The sequence below is a fragment of the Dipteris shenzhenensis genome, chromosome 15 (genome assembly GCF_047967505.1).
Source record: "Dipteris shenzhenensis isolate YYH24624 ecotype China chromosome 15, Dip_SZ_1.0, whole genome shotgun sequence".
Classification (NCBI taxonomy): Eukaryota; Viridiplantae; Streptophyta; class Polypodiopsida; order Gleicheniales; family Dipteridaceae; genus Dipteris; species Dipteris shenzhenensis.
In genome coordinates this window covers 12005225-12029178 of record NC_141610.1, presented here as the reverse complement: position 1 = coordinate 12029178, position 23954 = coordinate 12005225, and the positions used below count along the sequence as shown (strand labels likewise).

The 23954-nt window shown below is 40.8% G+C and overlaps 1 protein-coding gene across 2 annotated transcripts; it reads left to right on the top strand.

Moving 5' to 3' along the window:
- The first annotated feature begins 9435 nt into the window (after nt 1-9435).
- On the top strand, nt 9436-13786 carry LOC147893372 (pentatricopeptide repeat-containing protein At2g33680-like). 2 transcript variants are annotated; one of them, XM_087385459.1, is made up of 3 exons: nt 9436-9491; nt 9542-13137; nt 13268-13786. In XM_087385459.1, exon 2 carries the CDS (start codon nt 9584-9586, stop codon nt 12260-12262), a length of 2679 nt encoding a protein of 892 aa, XP_087241585.1. In that variant the 5' UTR covers nt 9436-9491; nt 9542-9583; the 3' UTR covers nt 12263-13137; nt 13268-13786. The 2 variants fall into 2 exon arrangements, with proteins under 2 accessions (XP_087241585.1, XP_087241584.1); XM_087385458.1 differs by having other exon boundaries at nt 9542-13141.
- The last annotated feature ends 10168 nt before the right edge of the window (nt 13787-23954 follow it).

The window sequence follows — 23954 nt, the reverse complement described above, 5'->3', positions numbered from 1 at the left end:
CCCTTGGCAAGGAGAGGCTGTATTTTGAGAAATTTAGCATTGGCAGGCCTTGTAGGGTATTTTGCACCTTGAGTTGGGAGTGAGAAGGCCCTTTGAATTACTGTACTATCGAGGATAATGTTTAGTGGGCTTTGATGTATAGTGATGGTGCCATACTTGCCAACCTGTGCATCGCTAGAGTGGTAAGAATGGAGAAAGTCCCTGATGTATGTGGTCATTGTAGGACTATCCTTCAAGGATTCTAGGCTCTCATATAAACTGCCTAGACCCCTTTGCTCTAAGAAAGATGTTGCATTAGAAAGAGCATCAGTATAGGTGGTCACACAAGCTCCAAGGACTAGGCCTCATCAATGGTTGTGTAGGCCGATGGTGATTGGGGTGGCATTAGTTCTTCTTGGGTTTCCATGTCATGCACAGAATCCTCCTCAGACCTATCATGGTTGAGAGGACGTAGATGGCTATGAACTCTGGGGGGAGTCTCATGGTGGTTGAGGCGATGGGCTCTTTCTTTGCATCGTCTTTAGTGGCGGCATTGTTTCTGAACCTACATCCATGTTTATATGTTGTACCATTGATCATTAAGTGCATGTGACCTGGTAATTAGGTAGGGACTAACTATATGCTTTTTTTGTTATTGCTGGGATTTCGTAGGGTAGCTAGGACTCAAGCATCACTTCTGAGCCCTAGGTTGAAATCGGTTGATGCTACCTATATGTGTGAAGACATACATATGCAAGTGAGTTCTCGTGATACAATCTAATACTAGCTAAGGAAGACTTGGGTTTCCCAAATCTTTATTTTTGTCGGGGATGGCTTACATGTTGATGTAGTAGCGCTTCAGTCGGCTCTTGTTTATGATTGTGTTGAATTGGACTCCATCTAATGTTTCTAGTAGCACAGCTCCGATAAGATTCATTTTTCTTACTCGGTAGGGTCCTTGACCTAGATATTTGAGCTTTCCCTTGTGTACTTTGGCGCTGTATAACAAGACTAGGTCACCTTCCTTGATGCCTTTGGCTTCAAGATTCCTGTGTCAGTCGACTCTTGTTTATGGTTGTGTTGTTGGACTCCATCTAATGTTTCTAGCAACACAACTCCGATGGGATTCATTTTTCTTACTCGGTAGGGTCCTTGACCTAGATACTTGAGTTTTCCCTTGTGTACTTTGGCATTGTATAACAAGACCAGGTCACCTTCCTTGATGTCTTTGGCTTCAAGATTCCTGTGAAACCATGCCTTTCTTTTGCATTTTTCTGTTGTCATGGCATGGTAGGTGACTAATCTGGTCTCTGTATGCTTCTCCAATTGATAGAGTCTTTTTTCAGGGATGCATGATCTCCCATGCATTCCTGTACTGCTATGCATAGGCTTGGTATTACAAATTCTAGTGGGACCATAGCTTCAAGTCCATACACTAATTGAAAAGGTTTATTCCCTGTACTGACCTTGAGTGTGGTTCGATATGCCCATAAGGTTGCATTTAGTTTCTCTGCCGAAATGAGAATGATGTGGTTCTACTACCTTGGTGAGGATAGTGTATAATATTTTGTTGGTGGATTCGGCCATTGTAGTAGGGTGTGCTTTTTATATGGATTACCATAAAGTCAGACGAGAGTTCTTGGATAACCTCATCGACAAAATGCATGCCTCTATCCGACACAATTTCAATGGGGCATCCGAACTAGGTGATCACATTCTCGTATAAGAATCTTGTTGTGCTTCTGGCATCTGCCTTTTTGACTGCTTTAGCTTCAGCCCATTTCGTAAAGTAATCAATGGTGGTCATAATGATGTAGCATGCCTGTGTCCCCTTTGCTGCTGGATGGATGGGACCCACATAATCAATCCCCCATTGTTTAAATGATTTTTGTGCAACAACTGTTGTTAGGGGATTGAAGTCTTTGTGTTGTGATTTAGTAGTCCATTGGCATACATCACAACCTTTGACATATTCATAGGCATCTGCCCAAAGTGTTGGCCACCAATAGCCTATGAGGAGTACTTTTCTTATTGTGGCTTCCCCTTGGAAGTGTCCTCTTGTAATGCCTTCATGGACTTTACTAAGGATTGGCATGATCTCATGAGGCATTACACATCTTCTTAAGACCTGGTCCATCTTGTATAGTTGCCCTGTAATGAGTTGATAGCGTGCAGCTTTTAAAATTAGTTTTCTGGCATCCACTGCTTTCATTTCAGGGGGTGGTCTTCCTACCATTGCTATACCCAATGATATCTGCACACCAATCTGGAATAGCACCTATCTGAAATAATGTGGCATCTTGCAAGTCATCCTCTACTCTAGTGGCTTCTTCTCCCAACTTGACATGAGACATGTGATTGGCAATCTAGTGTTAAGCACCTTTGGGAACCACTATTTTGAAGTTGAAGTCTTGAAGCAAGAGGAGCCATCATTTGCCAATAGATAGTGTCAAATTTTCTTAACATTATACACTATTTCTAGGGCTTCTCTTTTTGTGATGGTATAGTTGATCTCCGCTTCATTAAGTTGCCAACTGGCAAAGTAGAATGGGTAGTCTTTCTTATGTTCACTAGGTTGGCAAAGCACACTCCCAATTGCATACTTGGAGCCATCAGTATGAACATGAAAATCAATACCCCAATTGGGAGATATAAGGATGGGTGTTGTGATTAGGTGCCACTTTAAAAGCTCAAAGGTTTGGTTGCACTCTCCTATCCATAAGAATTTCACTAATAATTTGTAAAGTGGTTTTGATTTTGTCCATGTCAATTGCAATCCCATGTTGAGAAACGATGTGTCCCAAGACAACTCCGTGGGTGACCATGAACTGGCATTTTGTTGGATTTAGGGAGATGCCATACTCCCTACATTTGACTAGAACTGCTTCAAGACATTTGAAGTGGTCTATTTTGTTCAAGTGGATGCACAAATCATCCAAGAACATTCTCACAATAAAGCGGAAGTTTTCTCAACGGAAGAGAACACTCAATCTCTTGATCCCTCAATCAATCACACTCTCACACAAGGATCACCATGTCTCAGTGGAAGACAAGGATGCTCTGATACCATGACAAAATAAGCAATCTCACGCTCTCTTTCTCATAAATAAATAGATCTCTCAAGAAATAATGAATCGAATGGAAGGAGATTAACGAAAATCTCTCAATCTCTCATGGACGAAATTCTCTCACCATTGGATGGAATTTTCTCACAATAAAGCGGAATTTTTCTCAACGGAAGAGAACACTCAATCTCTCGATCCCTCAATCAATCACACTCTCACACAAGGATCACCATGTCTCAGTGGAAGACAAGGATGCTTTGATACCATGACAAAATATGAAGAGGGGAGAGGAGAAGAGTGGAGATGAGGAGAGAGGGCATAGCTAGGGAGCACACCACAAATGACTAACTGTACACTAGATTTAGTTGAAAATGTAGAATATTTACAAACCCATTTAGGGTTACGGTTAGGGCATCTAACCCTTTCCTTTATAGCACTTTATATGTGTTAGTGCTATGCACATGTGATCACATGATGTTGAGTGTGGTCTCTCAACACCCTCCTCCTCCCTTCTTCTCCTCCCTTCTCTTTGCCGCCCACTCAACTCCCCTCCCCGTTCTCCTTTGGGCCGTTGCTGTCGACTTCAATCCCCTCCTCCTCCTCCTTCGAGCCATCATCACCGCCATCGCCACCACTGACTCCTTCCCTCCTCCTCCTCTCTCCTTCCTTTCTGCCTCCTCCTCCCCCTCCTTCTCATCCTCCTTCTCATCCACGTCCTTGTCCTCCCCTCCTTCTTCTCCCTCCTTGCGACAGTGGCATGGCGATGACTCACGGGTCCAACAAGTCGGTGCGAGGGCAACAAGGTGGCAGTAGGACAATAGGGCAATGACAAGTAGGGCAGCATGGCATAGGGTGGCACAGGGTGGCACAAGGAGTGGCCGCATAGAGCGGTGCGAGGCGACGACAAGTGGGCAACCCCCCCAACCTGCTGCACTCATAGCATTGGTGAGGGCATTCCCTCAATGTCCCAAATTGGGTGAAAAGTATGTGAAATTATGAGTTTAGTTCTCTTCTTCAATGCATGATAAACATTGCGACCACACACATTTCTCGGCGAAGGTAAAAAAGATGCTAACAACTTAACTTCTTTTTATGCATGTACCCATAACACGAAAGATGAACCAAATGACCAAACACAAAGGAAGGCTTGTATTTTACATTCCACATTGAAACTTTGAGCAAACAATCATAGGATATACACACAATACACTTGGGTTTCCATACACATAGATGCCGAACCTACTTGGTCATAGCATTTTGCCCCATGAATAGGCTTGGATTATGCAACCCTAAAGAACCTCTTTAGGGAGTTTTGGAGACTTCCTATCTCTCGAGGTAAGGTCCAAACGTTTGGTTCAAGTAGTGGATAAGACCAAGGAGGTGTGTATCATAGTAGCCATGACTCTGGCTATGAATTTTTATGATCAAGGTGAGTTCATACTAGATTAAGGATGGGAAAGTCTAGGAGGATAGGTGGTATGTATTGGCATAAGGATGGGTGAGTTCATAGGAGTATGGGTGGTATGGATTGGCTTAAAGATGGGAGAGTCTAGGATTGGGATCTTGAATGTCTATCCACCTACTTATCGATTGTACTACATCAGTATTGAAGGAAAATTTTGTTCCTCTTCAGTTTGCTATGTACTCTCTATTCTTTGATCAGTTACTGTTCCGCTGCACCGTGTAATTCAATAGAAATAAGTGCCTATGTGTGTAAGATATATTTACTAATCAAATTTGTGTGTGTGTATGTGTGTGTGTGTGTGTCCCACCCCCAACCCAGAGGGTAAGACCACATGGTGGGGAGTAAGCCCACCATGTGGAACTCACTCCCCACCTACTGATAACAAGTGAATAAAAGTGGATTTGTATGATAAGTGTCAAAATGAAAAAATGATGCCAATAGTAAATGCATAAAAAACTTCTGCAAAATAGATATAAAAGTTAGTAAAAAATAAGGCGGATCACAAAATGACTAGGGATTATCCATGCTAAAGATTTATCCAATGGATATGAATTAACTATATGGCACTAGCCCACCGACCAAAGGCTAGTTGGGAAATCAAAGTGTGTGTTCAGATTAAAAATTCCCATCAATAATTGAGCCATACAATTAATTCCATCAATTTGATAAAAAGTAAAAAAATGAAAAAATATAAGGAAAAAATATTTGAGACATCTAAGTTGAAAAATGCAACAACTAGAGTTTGCAAAAATTTTGATCAAAATTAAGAATTTTAAATAATATTGAGTTTGACAAACATAATATTGAAAAAAGATGTTGAATCCTTAGGCCGTCCAGGTTACGAGGTCGAGATCCACTTACCTGCCACACCATCCAAACAAACTAGGTGTTAGAACATCATAGTTACGTTTGGGTAGACAAGTAATGCCTGTTTTTCTTGGCCTGTTATCGCTTTACCTAGGAATATAAACAACCATATGGATTCTTACATAATTTAAAATAAATTAAGCCACAAGTGAAGTTTAAGTCACAAGTGGAATAAGGAGGGAATGAGTGATTTCACGGGGGGTACATAAAAGAATAATTCATAGTTGGAAAAGTATACATGTGTGTGTGTGTGTGTGTAAAGAAATAAGTGTCTATGTGTGTGAGATATATTTACTAATCAATTGTGTGTGTGTCCCACACCCACCCCAGAGGGTAAGACCACAAGGTGGGGAGTAAGCCCACCATGTGGAACTCACTCCCCACCTACTGATAACAAGTGAATAAAAGTGGATCTATATGATAAGTATCAACATGAAAAAATGATGCCAATAGTAAAAACTTTTGCAAAATATATTGAAAAGCTAGTAAAAAATAAGGCGGGTTACAAAATGACTGGTGATTATCCATGCTAAATAATTATCCAATGGATAAGAACTAACTATATGGCACTAGTCGGTGGCCCAAAGGCTAGTTGGGCTGTGTTTAGATTAAAAAGTCCCATCAATAATTGAGCCATACAATTAATTCCATCAATTGGATAAAAAGTAAAAAAAGGAAAACATATAAGGAAAAAATGTTTGAGACATCTAAGTTGAAAAATGCAACAACTAGAGTTTGCAAAATTTCGATCAAAATTAAGAATTTTTAATAATATTGAGTTTGATAAACATAATATTAAAAAAATACATCAAATTCTCAGGCAGTCGAGGTTCCGAGGTCAGGGTCCACTTACCTGCCACCATCCAAACAAACTAGGTGTTAACTAGAACATTATACTTACATTTGGGTAGACAGGTAATGCTTGTTTTCCCCAGCTTGTTATCGCTTTACCTAGGAATATAGACAACCATATGGATTCTTATATAATTAAAAAAAATTTCAGCCACAAGTGAAGTTTAAGTCACAAGTGGAATAGGGAGCGAATGAGTGATTTCACGAGGGGTACATAAAAGAATAATTCATAGTAGGGAAAGTATACATGTGTGTGTGTGTGTGTGTAAAGAAATAAGTGTCTATGTATGTGAGATATATTTAGTAGTCAAAATTAATTTTTTTGTGTATGTGTGTGTGTGTGTGTGTGTGCACATGTGTGCAGACATGCCAGTGTGTGTGTATGCACCTAACACATCTATGTGCACATGCAATTGTGTGTGTTTGAATACATGCTTGCATGTATGTATGTACACCCCTTGTCTATGTGTGTGTCCGCAAGGGTGTGTCCGCATGCTACATATGTGATAGTGTGTATTTGTGCACACACTTGCATGTGTATGTATCTGTATGAGTGAGTGTGTTCTTGCATGTGTGTAGGTGTACGTGTGTGCACCTCCTACCTATGTATGCGTTGTGTGTACACATGTACATGTGTATGTATGTGCTTGCATGCACCTAGTCCTATATGTACACATGCATATGTGTACTTGCATGTGTGGTGTGTGCGTGTGCATTTGTGTGCTTGTATGTATGTGTATGTATGTGTGTGTATGTGTATGTGTGAGCCCGCATGTGTATATTTTTGTGTGCACATATGCATGTGTATGTTATGTGGGATGTTGGTGTGTGCATGTGTATATGTGGGTTGTTGGTAGTCCAAGAGTCCAAGGGTGGTGATATTCTAAGTCTCCAAGGGCGGTAGTCCAAAGAAGTTGTGGTAGTTCATGAGTTTGCAAAAGTCCAAGAGTGCAATTTAAGAGCTACTATTGATAGTCCAAGAGTCCAAGGGTCACGTGTGAGCACTACTTTCCTCGAAAGTGCCACTTTCGAGTTTTTTTTTTGTCCGTGTTAGATAGATATGATACTTCAAGTCCTTAGTGAAAATTCCTTGGGGAGGAAATTCTAGAATGAGAATTGCAAACGACAGAAGCATACAAGTGATTTTATTTTCTAGAATTTTTTAATAAGGGCATATCATGGACACTAAGGCTTAGTGGGACGCTCCATTTTAACCTGTGATTTGCATACATGTCAGCATTCCGTGCATCTTCTAGATAGGATTCTTCTTGTCTTGAAAGCAATATGTAAGCTTCGTCAAGCATGATGTTGACATGTTAGACAACAGATCGCATCATCTTTGAAAGAAGATCCTTCAATCAAATGGTCAACATGATCTTACGGCCAGCCCGTGATTGCTGGTCATCATACAAATTCAGCCTGACATGCCTTAAGCACTACCGTGTTCCCTCTTGTGCTTTTGAGATACCGATCAAAATACAGAAAAATAAGTTGAATTTCATTCACTTGGCCTGCCCTTCATGCATCTCACTTTGAATGGTCTACTTATTTGCTGTGCCGTGTAGCATAGTGTAAGTTAGTGAGTGGTCTGACCAATATATGAAGTTTGTTCTAATTGTATTATTTTTGTTGTTTTGTCCAAATGTGGTCAATGGTTGATCCATGGATCGTTGTGGGTTTGTTTAGGAATTGTTTCATTTTCCATGTCAACATGAACTGCTGCTTCATTTTCCTTGTGTTCACTGTGTTTTTGTTGTAGTCGATATTGAAGTCTCCCAATGCATATGTCGTAGTGTCTCTGGGCATTTGTCTTAGTATTGTTTCCAATGTTTCTACGAGTTGGTTCACATTTGTTGTTGGGTGTTTGTAAAGATTGAGAAAAGCGAGTGTTTTAGTCTCTGTTGTTCTGTTGTTTTGAACACTATTAGAATGTATTGCAATCCATTATTGCATGATCTGATTTGCTGAATTAACGAGATGCTATCGTTGAAGAATGTTGTTAAGTCAACCCCAGTTTGTGTTGATACGCATTTGAACCCTGGTAGAGTAGGACTATTTTTGTTGTTGGAAGTGTTTCTTGTAGGCATAAGATAATTGCATTGAGGATGCTTTCGGATGCTTCAATGTCTTGTTTGTGCACTTTGAAAGACCTCGTGTCTAGGCTTTGTATTGTGATTACCAATGGTTTGCTTTCAACAAAGTTTACTTGACCAAATTTCCATCGTGCCTCTGATTTTAGGCGGTCTATTTCCTTGAGCACAGCTTTGTCGACCTTTATGTGTTTCTGTTCTATTGTTGAGAGGATGAATAGTCTTGATGGGTCTCGTACACATCAAAGAGGGGTCAGAGAGCCGTGTATTGTCGATGTGCCTTTATTTTCATCGGGTCGAATGCGAGGAGTCAGTCCTTGCGAACAATGAATTGTTCTTGCTGATGCTGGCTGGATTGGAAAGTGTCTGCGTGTCATGGAGTTTAGGTGGTTCTTTCTAACTTGAAACTCTCTCACAATTTAAAAGATTGGAGTCGAACACGACGGTGTCCTTGCATGTAGAGAAACTTATTCTCTACACATGTTCTTGATCCTATGTTCTTATCATTCAATTCAATGCATACGACGTACGATTTTGTTGTCATGTTTGATCCTCTAAATATGCCATTCGGGCCATTCATAATCCCGTCCATGATGCTCAGGTTCCTGAGCAACTTTCCACTATCATTCCTTCCTTTAGGTGTAGTTCATTGTGGAGCCCTCCTATGTTTTTGGGGTCATTCGGTATGTTTATTGTCTTATTGCACATTCTATGTCTTACGTAGTGTGCTCTTAGTATATGTTCTTCACCATCTAACAAATTGTAGACATAGTTGTTGTGCACGTCTTTAGCTACATTGGTGTAGAATAGATGTGGTGTTCTGTGTTTCAGTGCTGGTTGTCTGCTATAGAGAGTGTTCAAGTTATTCAACTCTTCATATGTATGAGATCCCACTCGTATCTTATTCAAGATTTCTAGGAAGTAGCCTTATTGCTGGCTCATTGATTTGGTCAATTCATAGTATTTGACGTATGTTTTCCACGCAGATAGGTGGCTTGTTGCCGGCTGGCCTGATGAGGCAGTTAATATATGAGTACACTTTCAAAATAATTTTAATTTTTAAAACAGTCTTTTTGGAGTTGTTTTGGGTCGCCGTTTTTGTCTTGGATATTTATAGATTGATCTAGTCTGCTTAGCTCGAGGCAAAAGGTAGAATGGCTATGCTTCCATAACGTTTAATGCTCTGTGTTGAACAGTTGTTGTAGGTTACCTCGGTGGACTAGCCCATACAATGTAGGACTGATCTGACAAAATGATGCTGCTGCATGACTCGGGTTGAAGGGTTCATAAGTTGGGCCTGTAGCAGGCAGAGCGCCTCGACACTTTGTAAAAATGGCCCTGGTAGTAAAGGCAATAAGGACCTTGACGAAAAGGTTAAGGTAAAGGCGTCTTGGAAGCAAGGGCAGTATAAAATGGAGCTGCACCTTTCGGATGAAATGATGAAGGAAGGCTCGACTGCAGACCCCTACGCTTGTACGTATGTCTTAAGGCTGTGTACGAATGGCAAATTGTTGGCAGAAGGCAGAAAGGTGCACGAGCACATTCTTAGAAACGGGTTACTACCAAATGTCTTCCTAGGGACTGCCCTCGTTAACATGTACGCCAAATGCGGAAGAATAGAAGAAGCACGCCATACGTTTAACAAAATGCTGGAACGAAACGTCTTCTCATGGAATACGATGCTCTTGGCATATGCTAAGGCGGGGGAAACCCTGCAGGCTTTAAGACTTTTCATAAATATGTCACAGGAAAACATTGATGCAGATGAAGTAACTTTTGTAACCATCCTCAAAGCATGTGCAAGCCTTAGAAATTTGAAACTAGGAACCCAGGTTCATTCGCGGCTTTTAAGGAATGAATTCAAGCCAACTATTTCTATCTGGAATGTCCTTCTTGACATGTACTCTAAATGCGGGAGGATGGAGGATGCACTTCAGATATTTAATGAAATGCCTGCTCGTAATGTGATCTCGTGGACTTTGATGATTGCAGGATATAATGAAAATGGGAACGCCAGGGCGGCATTAGAACTCTCTCATAAAATGGAAAACGATGGCTTAAAGCCAGACGAGGTCACATTTGTGGCTATCCTCCATGCATGTGTTAGCCTAGGGAACTTACAGCTGGGCAAGCAAATACATGAACAGGTAACTAGAATGGGAATCCGCCCAAACATTTTTCTGGGAAACACCCTTGTGGACATGTATGCCAAATGTGGGAGCATCAAATATGCACGTGAAATTTTTAATAAACTACCGGGACGAAATATAGCTACGTGGAATGCAATGCTCGGAGGATATGCTAACCATGGACTTGTTGAAGAGGTCTTTGCTCTCTTTGGTGAAATGCAACATGAAGCTTTGAAACCAAATGAGATCACCTTTGTTATTGTTCTGAATGCATGTGGAAACATGAAAGACATGGAATTAGGCATGGCGATTCATGAACATGTCCTGGAAAATGGAGTTGATTCACAGGCCTTTGTGGGAAATGCTCTCGTCACCATGTACACCAAGTGTGGTAGCATTGTTGACGGTCGTCAAGTGTTTGAAAAAATGCCCGAGCGAGACGTGGTGTCATGGAACTCCATGATTTCTGGCTACACGAAGTGTGGGCACGCTGAAGAGGCTGTCAAGCTCTTTCAAAGAATGGAAGTACAGAGTGTGAAACCAGATGTGGTTACTTTTGTTAGTGCCCTAAACGCCAATGCTGCTGTAGAAAATCCAGAACAAGGAAGGAGGATTCATTGCCTTCTCATCAGGTCTGGAATCAAGCTGAACGTCCTTATGGAAAATACACTGGTTGATATGTACTCCAAATGTGGGAGCATACATGATGCATGGCAAGTGTTTGACAAAATGTCTCAACCAGACATTGTTTCATGGAATTCCATTTTGTTAGGTTATTCTAGTCATCAGTCTCCTGAAGAGGTGATAGAATTCTTTTGGCAGATGCAAAAGGAAAGTGTGCGTCCAGATGGGGTCACCTTTGTGATTGCTCTAGGTGCATGTGCCAGCCTAGGATGCCTGGATATGGGCAAGATGATCCATGCTCAGTTTATCAAAGATGGATTTGAGTCTGATGTGTTTGTTGGGAGCAGCCTTGTTGATATGTATGCCAAATCTGGTAGCCTGGATGATGCACAGCAAATTTTTGACAACATGGCGACACGGAATGTTGTGGCATGGACAGCAATGATTGCAGGATACAGTATGAATGGGCAAGGGAAGGGTGCTGTTGAACTGTTCTTTCAAATGGAATTGGAGGGGGTAAAACCAGACGGGCAGACCTTTGTGAGTGTCCTCAATGCATGTGCCAGCGTAGCAACCCTGGAAAAGGGGAGGAACATGCATGCCCAGATTATAAAGGCTGGATTTGAATCAACAACTTTAGTGGGGAATGCCCTTGTGGATATGTATGCTAAGTGTGGGAGTGCAAAGGATGCACATAAAGTGCTAGACTCCATGCCTGTTAGGAGTGTCGTTTCATGGAATGCAATGATTGCAGGTTATGCCCAACATGGGCATGGCAAGGAGACTCTGCAGCTTGTGAATAAAATGCAATGGGAAGGAATAAAGCTGAATGACATCACTTTTGTAAGCATTTTGAGGGCTTGCAGTCATGCAGGCTTAGTGGATGAAGGCCGTCATTATTTTGATTCTATGACTCAAGCTTATGGAATTGTGCCAAGAGTCGAGCATTACGCCTGCATGATTGACCTCCTAAGTCGTGCAGGGCATTTAGAGGAAGCAGAGACCTTTGTTGCCAGAATGCCATGTCACCCGACTCCTCAAAGTTGGAAGGCAATGCTTAGTGCCTGCCGAATTCATGGCAATTTGCCATTGGGGAAAGTTGCAGCAGAGAATATTCTCAAGTCAAAACTGGGGGATACAGCAGCTTTTGTCATGTTATCAAACATCTATGCTGCAGTTGGGAGGTGTTAAACTATGGGACAATGGATAGAGCAGGAGGTAGGTTGGATCTATGTTGAGGTTGACAAGCATGTGCGTGCCTTTGTAGCAGATGACACATCGCATGCGCAGCTGAGAACTTTCTGAGAGAGATGAAAAAAGGTGGTTATGTGCCAGGCAATTGTTGTGCAGGTGGAACAAAGGGAGCATATCTTTTGTGTTTGACAGTGAGAAACGGGTGATGGATTTTTGGCTCATTAGCACACCACCTGGGAAGCCCCTATGCATCTCTTACAATCTTTGAGCGTGGAGTGGTTGTCACACTGCAACAAAGTCTTATGTATTTGACAGTATACTGGGCAAGAAACTGTCTCATTGGATGGTAATTAATTCCTTTCACGACATTAGGGATAGTGTGGAGATTTCTGGTGATTGGCAGTATCATATCCTGAGAATGACGGTTATTGTTTTTATACATTTTTCCCGCACAAATTGCAAAACATTCATTGGATATCCTAGCTATCCTAGTAACTGCAAGCCGAGTCAAACTGCGAGCAAGGCCACTCAATTTCAAGAATGATGCAGCAACACATTTTTGTCCATCATAACTGTTCAGATTCTGCTACTTTGGAACTGACCAGCATTCTGTGGTGAGTAATATGCATATCCCAGTACTTTGGATGCAAGGTTCAGCAGAGAGCCATGGATATGTTTTGAGCAACAAGTCATGCAAGGAATGTGGTACGTTTCTTGGGATGGTATTTCCTAATGTGTCAGAGATAAAAAACGCTGAAAGTTATTTCAGAGAAGGCTGTAATTTGCTGTGCGCAATGATATGGCATGCGTGGGTTTCAGATATGACTTGAGAATTGTGGGTCTGACTTTCGGACAGGAAATTGCAAGGATGGGTAGGTATGTTACCAGTCTCTCTTGGGATGGTATTTGCTAACGTTGATTAAAAACACTTCTGCAATTTGCTGTATTCCATAGTCAGAGCTCTGTTATGACTTGTGAATTGTGGCACTGAATTGTGGACAGGATTCGCAAGGATGGGTAGATATGACACCAGACCTGAATTCCCCAATAATGAAAGGAGAGCATCTCTTCAAGGCTAACTTCAGCTCAACTTCACTGCCTTTCTTCTGTGTAGTACAGTCCACGTTTTTTGAATATGCTGACTAAGGTATGAGTATTGTAGGTCACAAGATTCAAAGAAGCAAAGCGCTGATCTGTCTATGAAATCTCTGAGAGGATTGTTGGGTATAACTCAAAGGATTACCTGGCTACTTTGAGTGGATATCTCACGTGACAGTTTTTCAGGATCTTGTATTCTTTGCATGGTTGTTGGTCCCACCACCTTCCATAATATTGGCGAGCTATGGTTTACTGGTGATTTCTGGCAACATCTACGTGAGCAATTGGTGGCTTCTACCTCAAAGCTATGAGCCTGCATTAGTTGTGACAGCTGAGTATGCTACTTGAGCTAGTCTAGTGTTTTATTCTTCTGAGCTATGAGTTCTATGAGAGGCACCAGCTCATAGTATATGAAATATAAGTTTTCATCCCCGTCTTTCTTCTCTTGGTATCTTCAGTTGGCCGAATATCTCTTTGATTATTAAGTTGATTTTGTATGGTGGTTTTGAGTCATAGCTTTGCTCACTACAGTATTTTGATTTTTATATTCCTCATTTACTCCTTAGTTTTGTTTCATGTCTCTTCTTAACTCCCTTCTTCCCTTGTCTCTTTTGCTCTCTCCTTTGTTCTTTCTCATTAATAATTTGGAAGGTTGGATATACTCGTGGTGCGTGCGCGCGCGTGTGTGTGTGCGCGCGCGCGCGTTGAGTGTGTGGGTAAGAGGTTTCGAGATGGAGCTCGCTGCTCCATCGTCATCGCCTGCTTTTCTTGGTCTTGCTGCAGTTCCGTTTCAGCCCGAATCACCGTCTTCTATTCCGTTGCAGCCAGTCAATTTCCGTTGTGGATATTTCGTTACAGCCACCGTTGCAGCCACCGTCTTGTGTTCCGTTCGCAATCTCCCGTACCCTCTGCTGGAACATCTCCCGTACCCTTTCCCGTACTCTCTGCTGGCGTAGCTTCTCTTTCATCACTGCAACTTTCCCTTCACTTTCACGCTGCTGCTTCTCCACGTTCGGTTTCTTCGTCTCAACGGGACTCTCTTGGAGCAGCTTCTCCTTCCTCGCTGCAGGCTTCCCCTTTTCTATCAGACCCACAGCCCCCTTTTAAATTTCAATCGGTTTCGGCTTCACCTTTGAAAGGTTTTGGGAAAAAAAAGAGAGCGATTCACTACTCGACCTCCGCTCAGCCTGATAAGACGATCAAATATGATTATTCGAGTTGTCCCTCTTCGTCTCTGCAGTTGGGGCTTCTTCGACGTCTCTGTTAGGAATTTGTGTTGGAAAGTTAAGAATTCAACCTCGTTGGCATCTAGATTTCTTCCTCCTGAGCCCCTCCATAGTAGTATTTTCCAGGCGCAGCAACATGGAGTGTGCCTCTACTTCATAGGGAGAATAATGAACGTGTCTATGTTGAGAGCCTGGTTTACTGCAGCAGTTACTATGCTCATTGCACTGCTGTGGACACAGTGTATCAATATGGAAGGGGAACATGGTGCTGGTTATTTTGCTTATGCTATGCCTTGAGATCCGTTATTTGACCTAGCCAAATATCTCATGAGTTTTTGTCCTGTCTGGGTCACTTTGAAGGCTTTGCCGATACCTCTTCTCCCACATATTTTGTTCCTTGCAAGCCTTTTAGGGAGTCTTGCATCTTCCCAAGCGGGATTTCTTGGTCATGAGTAGGGACACCCGAATTTGCATTCTGTGGGATATGGAGCAACCTATACCCTCATGTTTGGATATTGATTTTGGCTTGGCGCATCCATTTTGCATTCCTTTACATTTTGCATCCTTTTGCATGTGTGTTACAAGTGCAGGCAATTTGGTCACTTTGCTCGGAGTTGCCCCTCACCCTTACGTCAATCTCATGTTGTGAAGGGCATTTTACCTTTTTCTCATGCTTCTACTCCTCTCTAGTCTAATAAGTTAGAGCAAGAAAAGCATTAAAAAGTATGGAGACGAGTGCAATCTCATGGCAAAGCTTCAGACACAGAGCCTTCTTTGGTTCAGAAGTCTCTTTTGGTATGCTTTGACTCTCAGGCAACCTCTCCGATTATTGAGTCGTAGTCTATTGAGCTACAAGTAGATCTCTCTCCTTCAGATATAGTTGATGATAGTAATGAGGAGTAGCCTATGGAGTTGAGAGAGAAAGATATGCTAGTGGATCTCTCTCCTTCTGATATAGTTGATGATGGTACAGTGGAAAAGACTCTGGATTGGAGAGTGCAAGATACTCAGGATGCTTCTGCTCCCCCAAAAAGTACTTTTATAATTGAGGATATGCATCCTATGTTGCAATAGGTTTTTGATCCAGTGATTCAACGGTTTCATCTTCTTGCTTATGTCAAGAAGAATCACAAAGGTCAAAAGAAGTTGCATTTTATTGATGGCACTACTACTTCACTCAATGCTTTTTTGCTACAACAAGGGATCACTTTGGAGGATATTGTCTTTATGTCGTCACCCGGAGGCATGTAAATTCATATTTTCCTCCTCTTGTTTTTGGAGTTTTTTGGTTATCTGCATTCCCTAGTGACTTGTAAACATTTTCACTTTTCTAGTTTTCAGCTAGCCTCTTGGCTTTTTCCAAGGGCCTACGTGTAGTCTTTTTAGTTTTATACTTCATGGTGGGTTTTCACCTCTTCTGAGGTTTCCCACAGAGAAATATAAGATTTCACTAAAAAAAAAAGTGTGTGTGTACATACACATGTGTTTTCTGTCGATTAGCTAGCTTTACAGAGTCATATTTGGATTGCTTTTTGGAAGGTTTGGCTCATACAAGGTGAAGGCTAGAGATGCCAATAATATGCTTGTGCTACTAGTGGCAAATTTATGGCTAAATCAAGTTTATGGTAGGAAACTGAGTGAAGCAAACTCTATTTGAAATTTTTAATTTTGATGGTGGTCCACCTCTAGTGCAATAGCGTAGTGGCGTAGTTACTTGTATGTTTGTAGGAGCTTTGAAATTTTTAGTAGCGCTTTGGCTCTATATGAACTTTGAATTTTTAGTAGCACTTTGGTTTTAGTGATATGTTAGCCTTTGAGCTTGTATTAGCGGCCTAGCCTTGTATGGGCGATCTAGTTCTTATTTTGGATGATCTAGAGTATATTTTGGGCATTCTTCACTTTGCATGATAGAAGATCCAAGGGAAAATTAGAGAGGGCCATAAAGAAATGTCACAGTAATAGTAGAGAAGTGTCATCTCAATGGTTCTCAAGGGTAGGGGAAATAGCACCATGAGGGATGCTATTTCCCATGATCCTCTCTTTTTCCCCTCCATGACATAAGGCCTTGAATCTAACCCTCGTGTGATTTTGGGTTTGCATGCAAAGAGTCGTGCAAATTTGTTGTAGCTTAAAGTAGCCAGGTAATACTTTCACATTGATTGCTAGAAGCCATGTGGCAAACATCATAAATATGGACAAGCGTGAAATAGTAGTGCCTTGGACATATGCTATAAAAGCACAATAGCAAAGGTGCATTTAGAGGGTGGGTAGTGGAAAAACCAACGTCCATCGGCATTCTCTCTCTCTCTCTCTCTCTCTCTCTCTTCTCTTGCTTAGCACAATTTGTCTCTCCCATCCTTTTTTGTGTGCATATCTTTCTCTCTGCTACTCATTGTTTATCTTTGTTGGCTCTTTTCTTCCTCTCTCGATAGCTTGCCTTTCAAAATCCCCAACTTGTAAGATTATATGCTATTACGACAAGGGAAAATGGTGGTTTCTTGATGACCCATCCACTACATAGACACACATTCTTCTCTCTCCCTCTCTTTCTCTTTCTCCTTCTCTCCTTTAGTACGAGTTGTCTCTCTTCCCTACTCTTCTACCATCCTTTTTTGCATGTACCTCTTTCTCTCTATCAATCTCACTTTCTCTCTCTATCAATCTCAGTTTTTCTTTATGGGGCCTCTTTTTCCTCTTTCAATAGTTTGCCTCGACGAATACTTGAACCTTAATATGGAACTTGGCAATGATCTTAGCAGTAGTAGTTGAGAATTACATGTTATAAGGAAGTATGAAATGGGAGCGAAGGAAACAAAAGAAACCGGCACAACTCTTTGAGACATTGATGCAAGGAAGAAAGAGACTATAGAGAATACAGTGGATAATACAATGGTTACTGTGTGGTTTTGGCAAGAAACACGAGTCCGACATCGTGGAAGCAATGTTGTAGAATGAATGTATTGTAATAAGTCTTGGGGACCAATACATTGATATTTTCCTATTGCTTCTATAGTAGAGGGCTCCTTGCAACAACAAGCACTAAAGAATCGCAAATCAAACACCGAACTCTATGTCAAGTGAAGCATGTCAAAGTGCAGATCATACTAGCCTAGTGCACACAAGATTAGCGGAAGAACTAAGGTGGCTCAAAGCACACTAAATAAGACATGAGAGGGAGATAGCAAATCTATATCTCTTGCAATGTTTGTTCTCAATAATACATGATAGGCCTCTTATATAGAGAGTGCCCTTTGAATAGTCAACACTTGTAGGATCCTCTCATCCACATCTCTCCTTGTGGATATCCTCAATCCACATCTCCACATCATGTAGTCCACATCCTAGGGTGGCTATTTTGATTCTTTGCTTCGCACATACCTTAGCCTCTAGTCTATGTGCTCATGGCACCATATCTCAACACCTCCCCTTGGTGCCATGATCCATTGGCTACCACAAGGTGGTCAGATGTGTCATTCCATCACCTCCCCTTAGTGCATGCATTGCTACTTAATGTGGTCAAGTGTGGGTTTTACATGTCAATACCTCCCCTAGGTGCTTTCATAGCTACTCTCAGGTGGTCAGGTTTGATTTACAAACATATGGAGTGAAGGTGGTAAGGATGTTGCTTCTCAATACATGTTGTTCTTGTCATTCTACTCATGGCTTGATGTAGCTTGATGGACAATGCTTTGTTCTTCCATGTGTCTTGATGCTTTATGCGTGGATTCCATGTCTGTGCTAGGGTCATCTCATGCACTTGTGCTTTTGGCATGCTTATGACAACGATGTGTGCATTTATGCTTTGCTTTTCCATTTGTTGCAAAGGTCTTACCAATTGATTTCTTTTAATATTGGCAGTGTCTAATTGCTAACAATGATGCTGACTTGATAGGTGCATAGAGCTCAAAAAGATGATCACTTTTCCTTTTTGGAGTGTGGCCAAATTCCTCGTGGATTGCAAGTTACGCTTTGTCGAAGCTTTTGTGAAGAAGAGGGGGCCTTGATGTGGCACAGGGATTCACATGCTGAATTGCAAACTGTGCTTGGCAAGGGCTATGTGCTTAGGTGGCACTTAACTAATCCTACTCTAACCATGGTTATTGATGGTGAGTTAACTTAACCATGGTTTCTTGACCATTGACCAAGGTTGAACTAACCCTAGTGACTACAAACTCAACCAAGGTTCACTGTGGTGGTTAGATTAACTTAACCATGGTTAGTTCTTATCCTACCACGTGGCTTTTTTTTTAAATAAAAATAAAAATAAAGACCTTGGAGACTTTGTGGATGAGGCTTGAGAGAGGACGGCAATGCGGCCGATTGGAGAAGGTCGCGTAGTGAAGAAGCGTGTGGCCCGTGTGTGCATCGTGAGCTCAGTGTGAAGACGGAGGTTGAGAGCTTAGTGTTGAGAGGAGCCCGTTTAGAGAAGCTGCGAGAAGGCGATAGAGTCGTGAGCTGCGTGGGTTGTGGCTGGCTCTGCGTGAGCTATGATGGCGGCTATTGTAGAGGTTGTAGCTTAAGTTGATTGCAGTTGTGAAGCTTGGAAGGTGCTACTCACAACTTGGAAGGTGCCGCTCTGAGTCTGTTGTAGGAGTTCTATCCGTGGAGCAGCTGCGGGTGGGTGCTGGAAGTCGTTGGAGTGCTTGGTCACGACCTCTAAGTTAGCCTCATTAGTCCTACCTACTCGCTAGCATCGAGTCGCCCGTGTTGTGGTGGACTCTTTAGGTGGAGCTGCGCCATAGCTTCTGATGCTCGTTGCCGCCATCAGTTTGTTGCACTAATGGACTCGGCCTAATGGAATCAGGAAGTTGTTATGGCGACCAGCATCAACAGCAGCAAGGGTTGAGACGAGGAGAATAAAGCTAGCTGTAGCAATTGAGATGATAAATGAGAACAGACAGTTGGTTGGCCTTTTTGTGATAATGCGCAAGCCATCTCCGTTACAGCGTACTAGATTTATAGAGAGTTGGACTAGAATTAGCCATAGATTGGTCGTCTTTCTCTTTGGATGAGCTTATTTCGGAACGTAGTGTTGAAGCGAGAGCTTTGCCAACAATCCTTTGCTCTACTGAGTATTGTGGATTTGAACTTCCAACATATTTTTGGCACGCTGAAGCGACCTATTATGGACTCTCTATTTTTGCTACTGCAGTGGCATCAGTAATATGAATTGGGATCTTGCGCACCCCTACTTTTTGAACCAGAGAGTGAACTTGCATGTAAAGCTCACCTTGCTGAGTTTGGTACAATGTCTGTGGAGGCTTTCCTTGAGGTTGCCGAGTTGTCTGTGAGCTCGGTCTTGGCAGGAAGGAGCTTGAAGGAGGTAGAAAATGTTATAGCCCGAAGTTCCTCTCTCTAAAATGAAGCAATGACTTGAATGAACAACAAAGAATCTTTCTCTCTCTCTCTCGTTTATGAAGAAGAAACAAATCTCTCTTTCACACTCTCAAACTCTCTAAGAAGAAGAGTGGGTGGAAATAGAAATCTCTAATGAAAGGAAATGCACGGCAGAGATTTCTCTAGGACTCTCAATCTAAGCTATTCTAGGCTTAGCTAACTAGCTTTGATACCATGTCAAAGTGCGGATCGTACTAGCCTAGTGCACACAAGATTAGCGGAAGAACTAAGGTGGCTCAAAGCACACTAAATAAGACATGAGAGGGAGATAGCAAATCTATATCTCTTGCAATGTGTGTTCGCAACAATACATGATAGGCCTCTTATATAGAGAGTGCCCTTTAAATAGTCTCAACACTCGTGGGATCCTCTAATCCACATCTCTCCTTGTGGATATCCTCAATCCACATCTCCACATCATGTAGTCCACATCCTAGGGTGGCTATTTTGATTCTTTGCTTCGCACATACCTTAGCCTCTAATCTATGTGCTCATGGCACCATATCTCAACAAAGCATACAAACGATGTTAATGATAACATCAAATGAAGATGATATCTCTATTCCTAGAGCCTTGTAGGTGCTGAATACACAGCCTAGTAATTTATATTAAACACTTAATAGGTTTTCAGACGATGGAGATAGACGCAAGTTGTCTTTTGATCTTTGCAAAAGGAAACCTCGTGATGATGTGTTGAGCTTTGAATTAAAGGAACTCGTCATCACATTTTGGACAAAGCAAACAAGGGTATCACTAAATAAGGGTATTTACCGTCTTCTATGAAGGGACATGTGAAGCACCCAATGCATTTCCTTAATGAGTCCTAGGTAAGATCACTCTCATACACTATTTGCTACTCTCTTGAAAACATGAACTATTTAGTTATGAATTGTTCTATTGTGTATTGTGTAGAAATTGGAAGTAAGTTGTCTTTTGATCTTTGCAAAAGGAAAACACATAATGGTGTTGAGCACTAAATTAATGAAGCTCGTCATCATCTTTTGAATAGAGCAAATCAAGCTGTCATCCCTAAGTAAGCACATTTGTCATCTTGGAATTGTGAGGTAGGAATTTGTGAAGCACCCAATGCATTTCCTTTATGAGTCTCAGGTAACATTAATTTCATACATTGTTTACTACTATCTCTTAAAACCTGGAAGTGTCTACTCATGAATTATTTGTATTGTGTGATATGTAATAATGACTAGCACAAATTTTTTACTATATAGCATAATATCACTTCAACTAGAGCACAATCATCTCTACAATCCAACCCCTTGTGTCTAGAAGGCCATCAATCAGAGGTCATCTCTGTAAGATCCTTACAATGTGCTATATAGCACATACAGTGTGCTAATGGCACATACAATGTGCTATATAGCACGTTCAACATGCTACATACAATGTGCTCTAAAGCACATTTCAATGTGCTACATGCAATGTGCTATATGTACAAAGCATTGCATAGCACATAGACTAAGCTCTATAGATAGCACATATATTGTATATGACATATAGCACAAATAGTGGCCTATATACCATAGTGTGTGCCACAATTATTGCATTTATACAATGTGCTATATAGCATATTCACTATGCTATGTAGAACATTTTGTGTGCTATATATAGCATATTGATGTGTTATTAAACACAGTGTATGCTATTTAGAACATTGTATGTGCTATGTAGTACATTATGCATATAGTGCATTGAATGTATGACATTGTATGTGCAATATAGCACAGTGAATGCTATATACAGTGTGCCAATGGCACATGTTGTCTGCTATATAGCACATTGAATGTGCTATATGTGCAACATACATGGAGTGAGCTATATAGCACATGAATAGGTCTATCTAGAATATTCTATGTCCTATATAGCACATGTTGTAGGCTATGTATAGCACATAAATTGTGCTATATAGCGCACACAATGTGATACATTCAATATGCTTTATGCATAGTGTATTACATAGCACATACAATGTACTTCCTAGCATATATTGATTTATAGTACTTACAATGTGCTAGGTAGTGCTTATAGTATACTATGCAACATAGATAGTGTGCTAATGGCACATAGAGTGTGCTATATAGGGCATCAATGGGCTACATGCAATGTGATTATATACATAGTATACTACATACACTATATGTGCTAATGGCATATATATGTGGTATATACACGATCTACTACATGAGTTGTATATACTACATAGCACATAGGCTGAACTATATAGCACATACACTATACATGCTTTATAGCACATATAGTGGGTTGTATAGCATATAAAGTGTGCCATGGCCCACAATTATTGTGTTTATCCAGTGTCTATATAGCATATTCAATATGCTAGACAACACATACACTATGATATATGCACAATGTACTACACAACACATACAATGTTCTAAACAACATACATTGTAATGTATAGTATAGTGCTACAGACACATGTAGTGTGCTATATAGCACATGTAATGCGATAGATTCAATGTGCTTTATGCATAATCTACTATAATCAATGTGCTACACATAATGAGCTATATAGCACGTACATTTTGCTACATGCAGTGTGCATGCTGCATGGAGAACGTACTACATAGCACATAGAGTGAGTTGTATAGAAAATATAGTGTGCTACATAGCACATGCAGTATGATATATAGCGTATATAGTTTGCTACATAGTGCATGATGCAGCGTGTTACACATAACATATACTAGCCATATAATACATACAGGAGATTTGGATACCATGAATGTAGCATTACAATATGTTGCATCCCACACACCATTTGATATATAGCAAATAATCCAGGTTAAATGTACATATCATAATTGTATGTCTGTGATCATATACTATGTGTGCAATACAACTACTACTGTATTTAACTTAGTACAAAAACATGATGTGGTTATTGCTAAAGGTGAGTTTTTGTTTACACAATTATAACTCTATCATTTCATATTCTAATATACTCATAGAACATTATTCATGCTGATAGAGTCCTTTATGAAATTCAACGTTGCATATCCAAGTGTCTCTATTGGATAATGATCCTAAGCTTAAGGATAGAAAGGCATGTTGTTGCATATATCGATTACATATGATATGTTGGACAGTGATCAGGATAGAGACACATATATCAGTTACATATGTTATACTTGACAAATGCTCTTAATTGTATTCACATGGCCATGTTTGGTTTACATGGAGTATCATTTTCTTTCTTTGAAGAATATGCTTTTCATCAGTAGAAAAATATAGGAAAATGTGTAGCACATGGGCAGGCTGTTATCAAGGTCTCAGAGTTGTAGGAATCACACATTTGTGCCAGGTGCAAAGAGTCAACATTTCATGATTACAGTTGACTCATGAGAGACTCTAAAAGGTGTGGTGTACAAAAACTTGATGTTTGTCAATGTGAAGAGCCAAATCTCAAACAAAGTGCTATGCAGATGTTTTGAGGATACTCACATTGGGTTGAACAAGCAAGGAAAAAAAAGGATGCAAAGTTTTTGTCAATGGCATGTTATCAATGTCAAAGGTTATACAAAGACGTTCATTAGAAACAACTTCATATACAAATGGCAGGCACATAAATTTCGAGAGTTATTGAAGAACTTCCCTTCAGCTGCAATAGTGTTTGTAGTAGCTTTTATGGAGAATAATTCATTTAAAAAGAAAAATGAAATTCATTCCATGCATTGGCATACCGATCAATGTCCAATCCTTGTTATATTACTTATCATAGCTACAGCACCATGGATGATGAAATGATTAAAGAGATGCATTTTATATATCTAATGATCAAATACTTTTTGTACAACATTGTTTTTTTCTTCATTGCAATTGGATCAAGGCATACACTTCATAAGTCATTTAGTGTGGTCAATGGAGCAACGTCTCAATTTAAGGTAGCAAGACTCTTTTACTTTGTTGCAAGATTCATTGCACTGACT

Bases quoted from the DNA above. Each gene is read 5' to 3' on its own strand.
- LOC147893372 (XM_087385459.1), top strand. From the start codon at position 9,584: ATGACTCGGGTTGAAGGGTTCATAAGTTGGGCCTGTAGCAGGCAGAGC.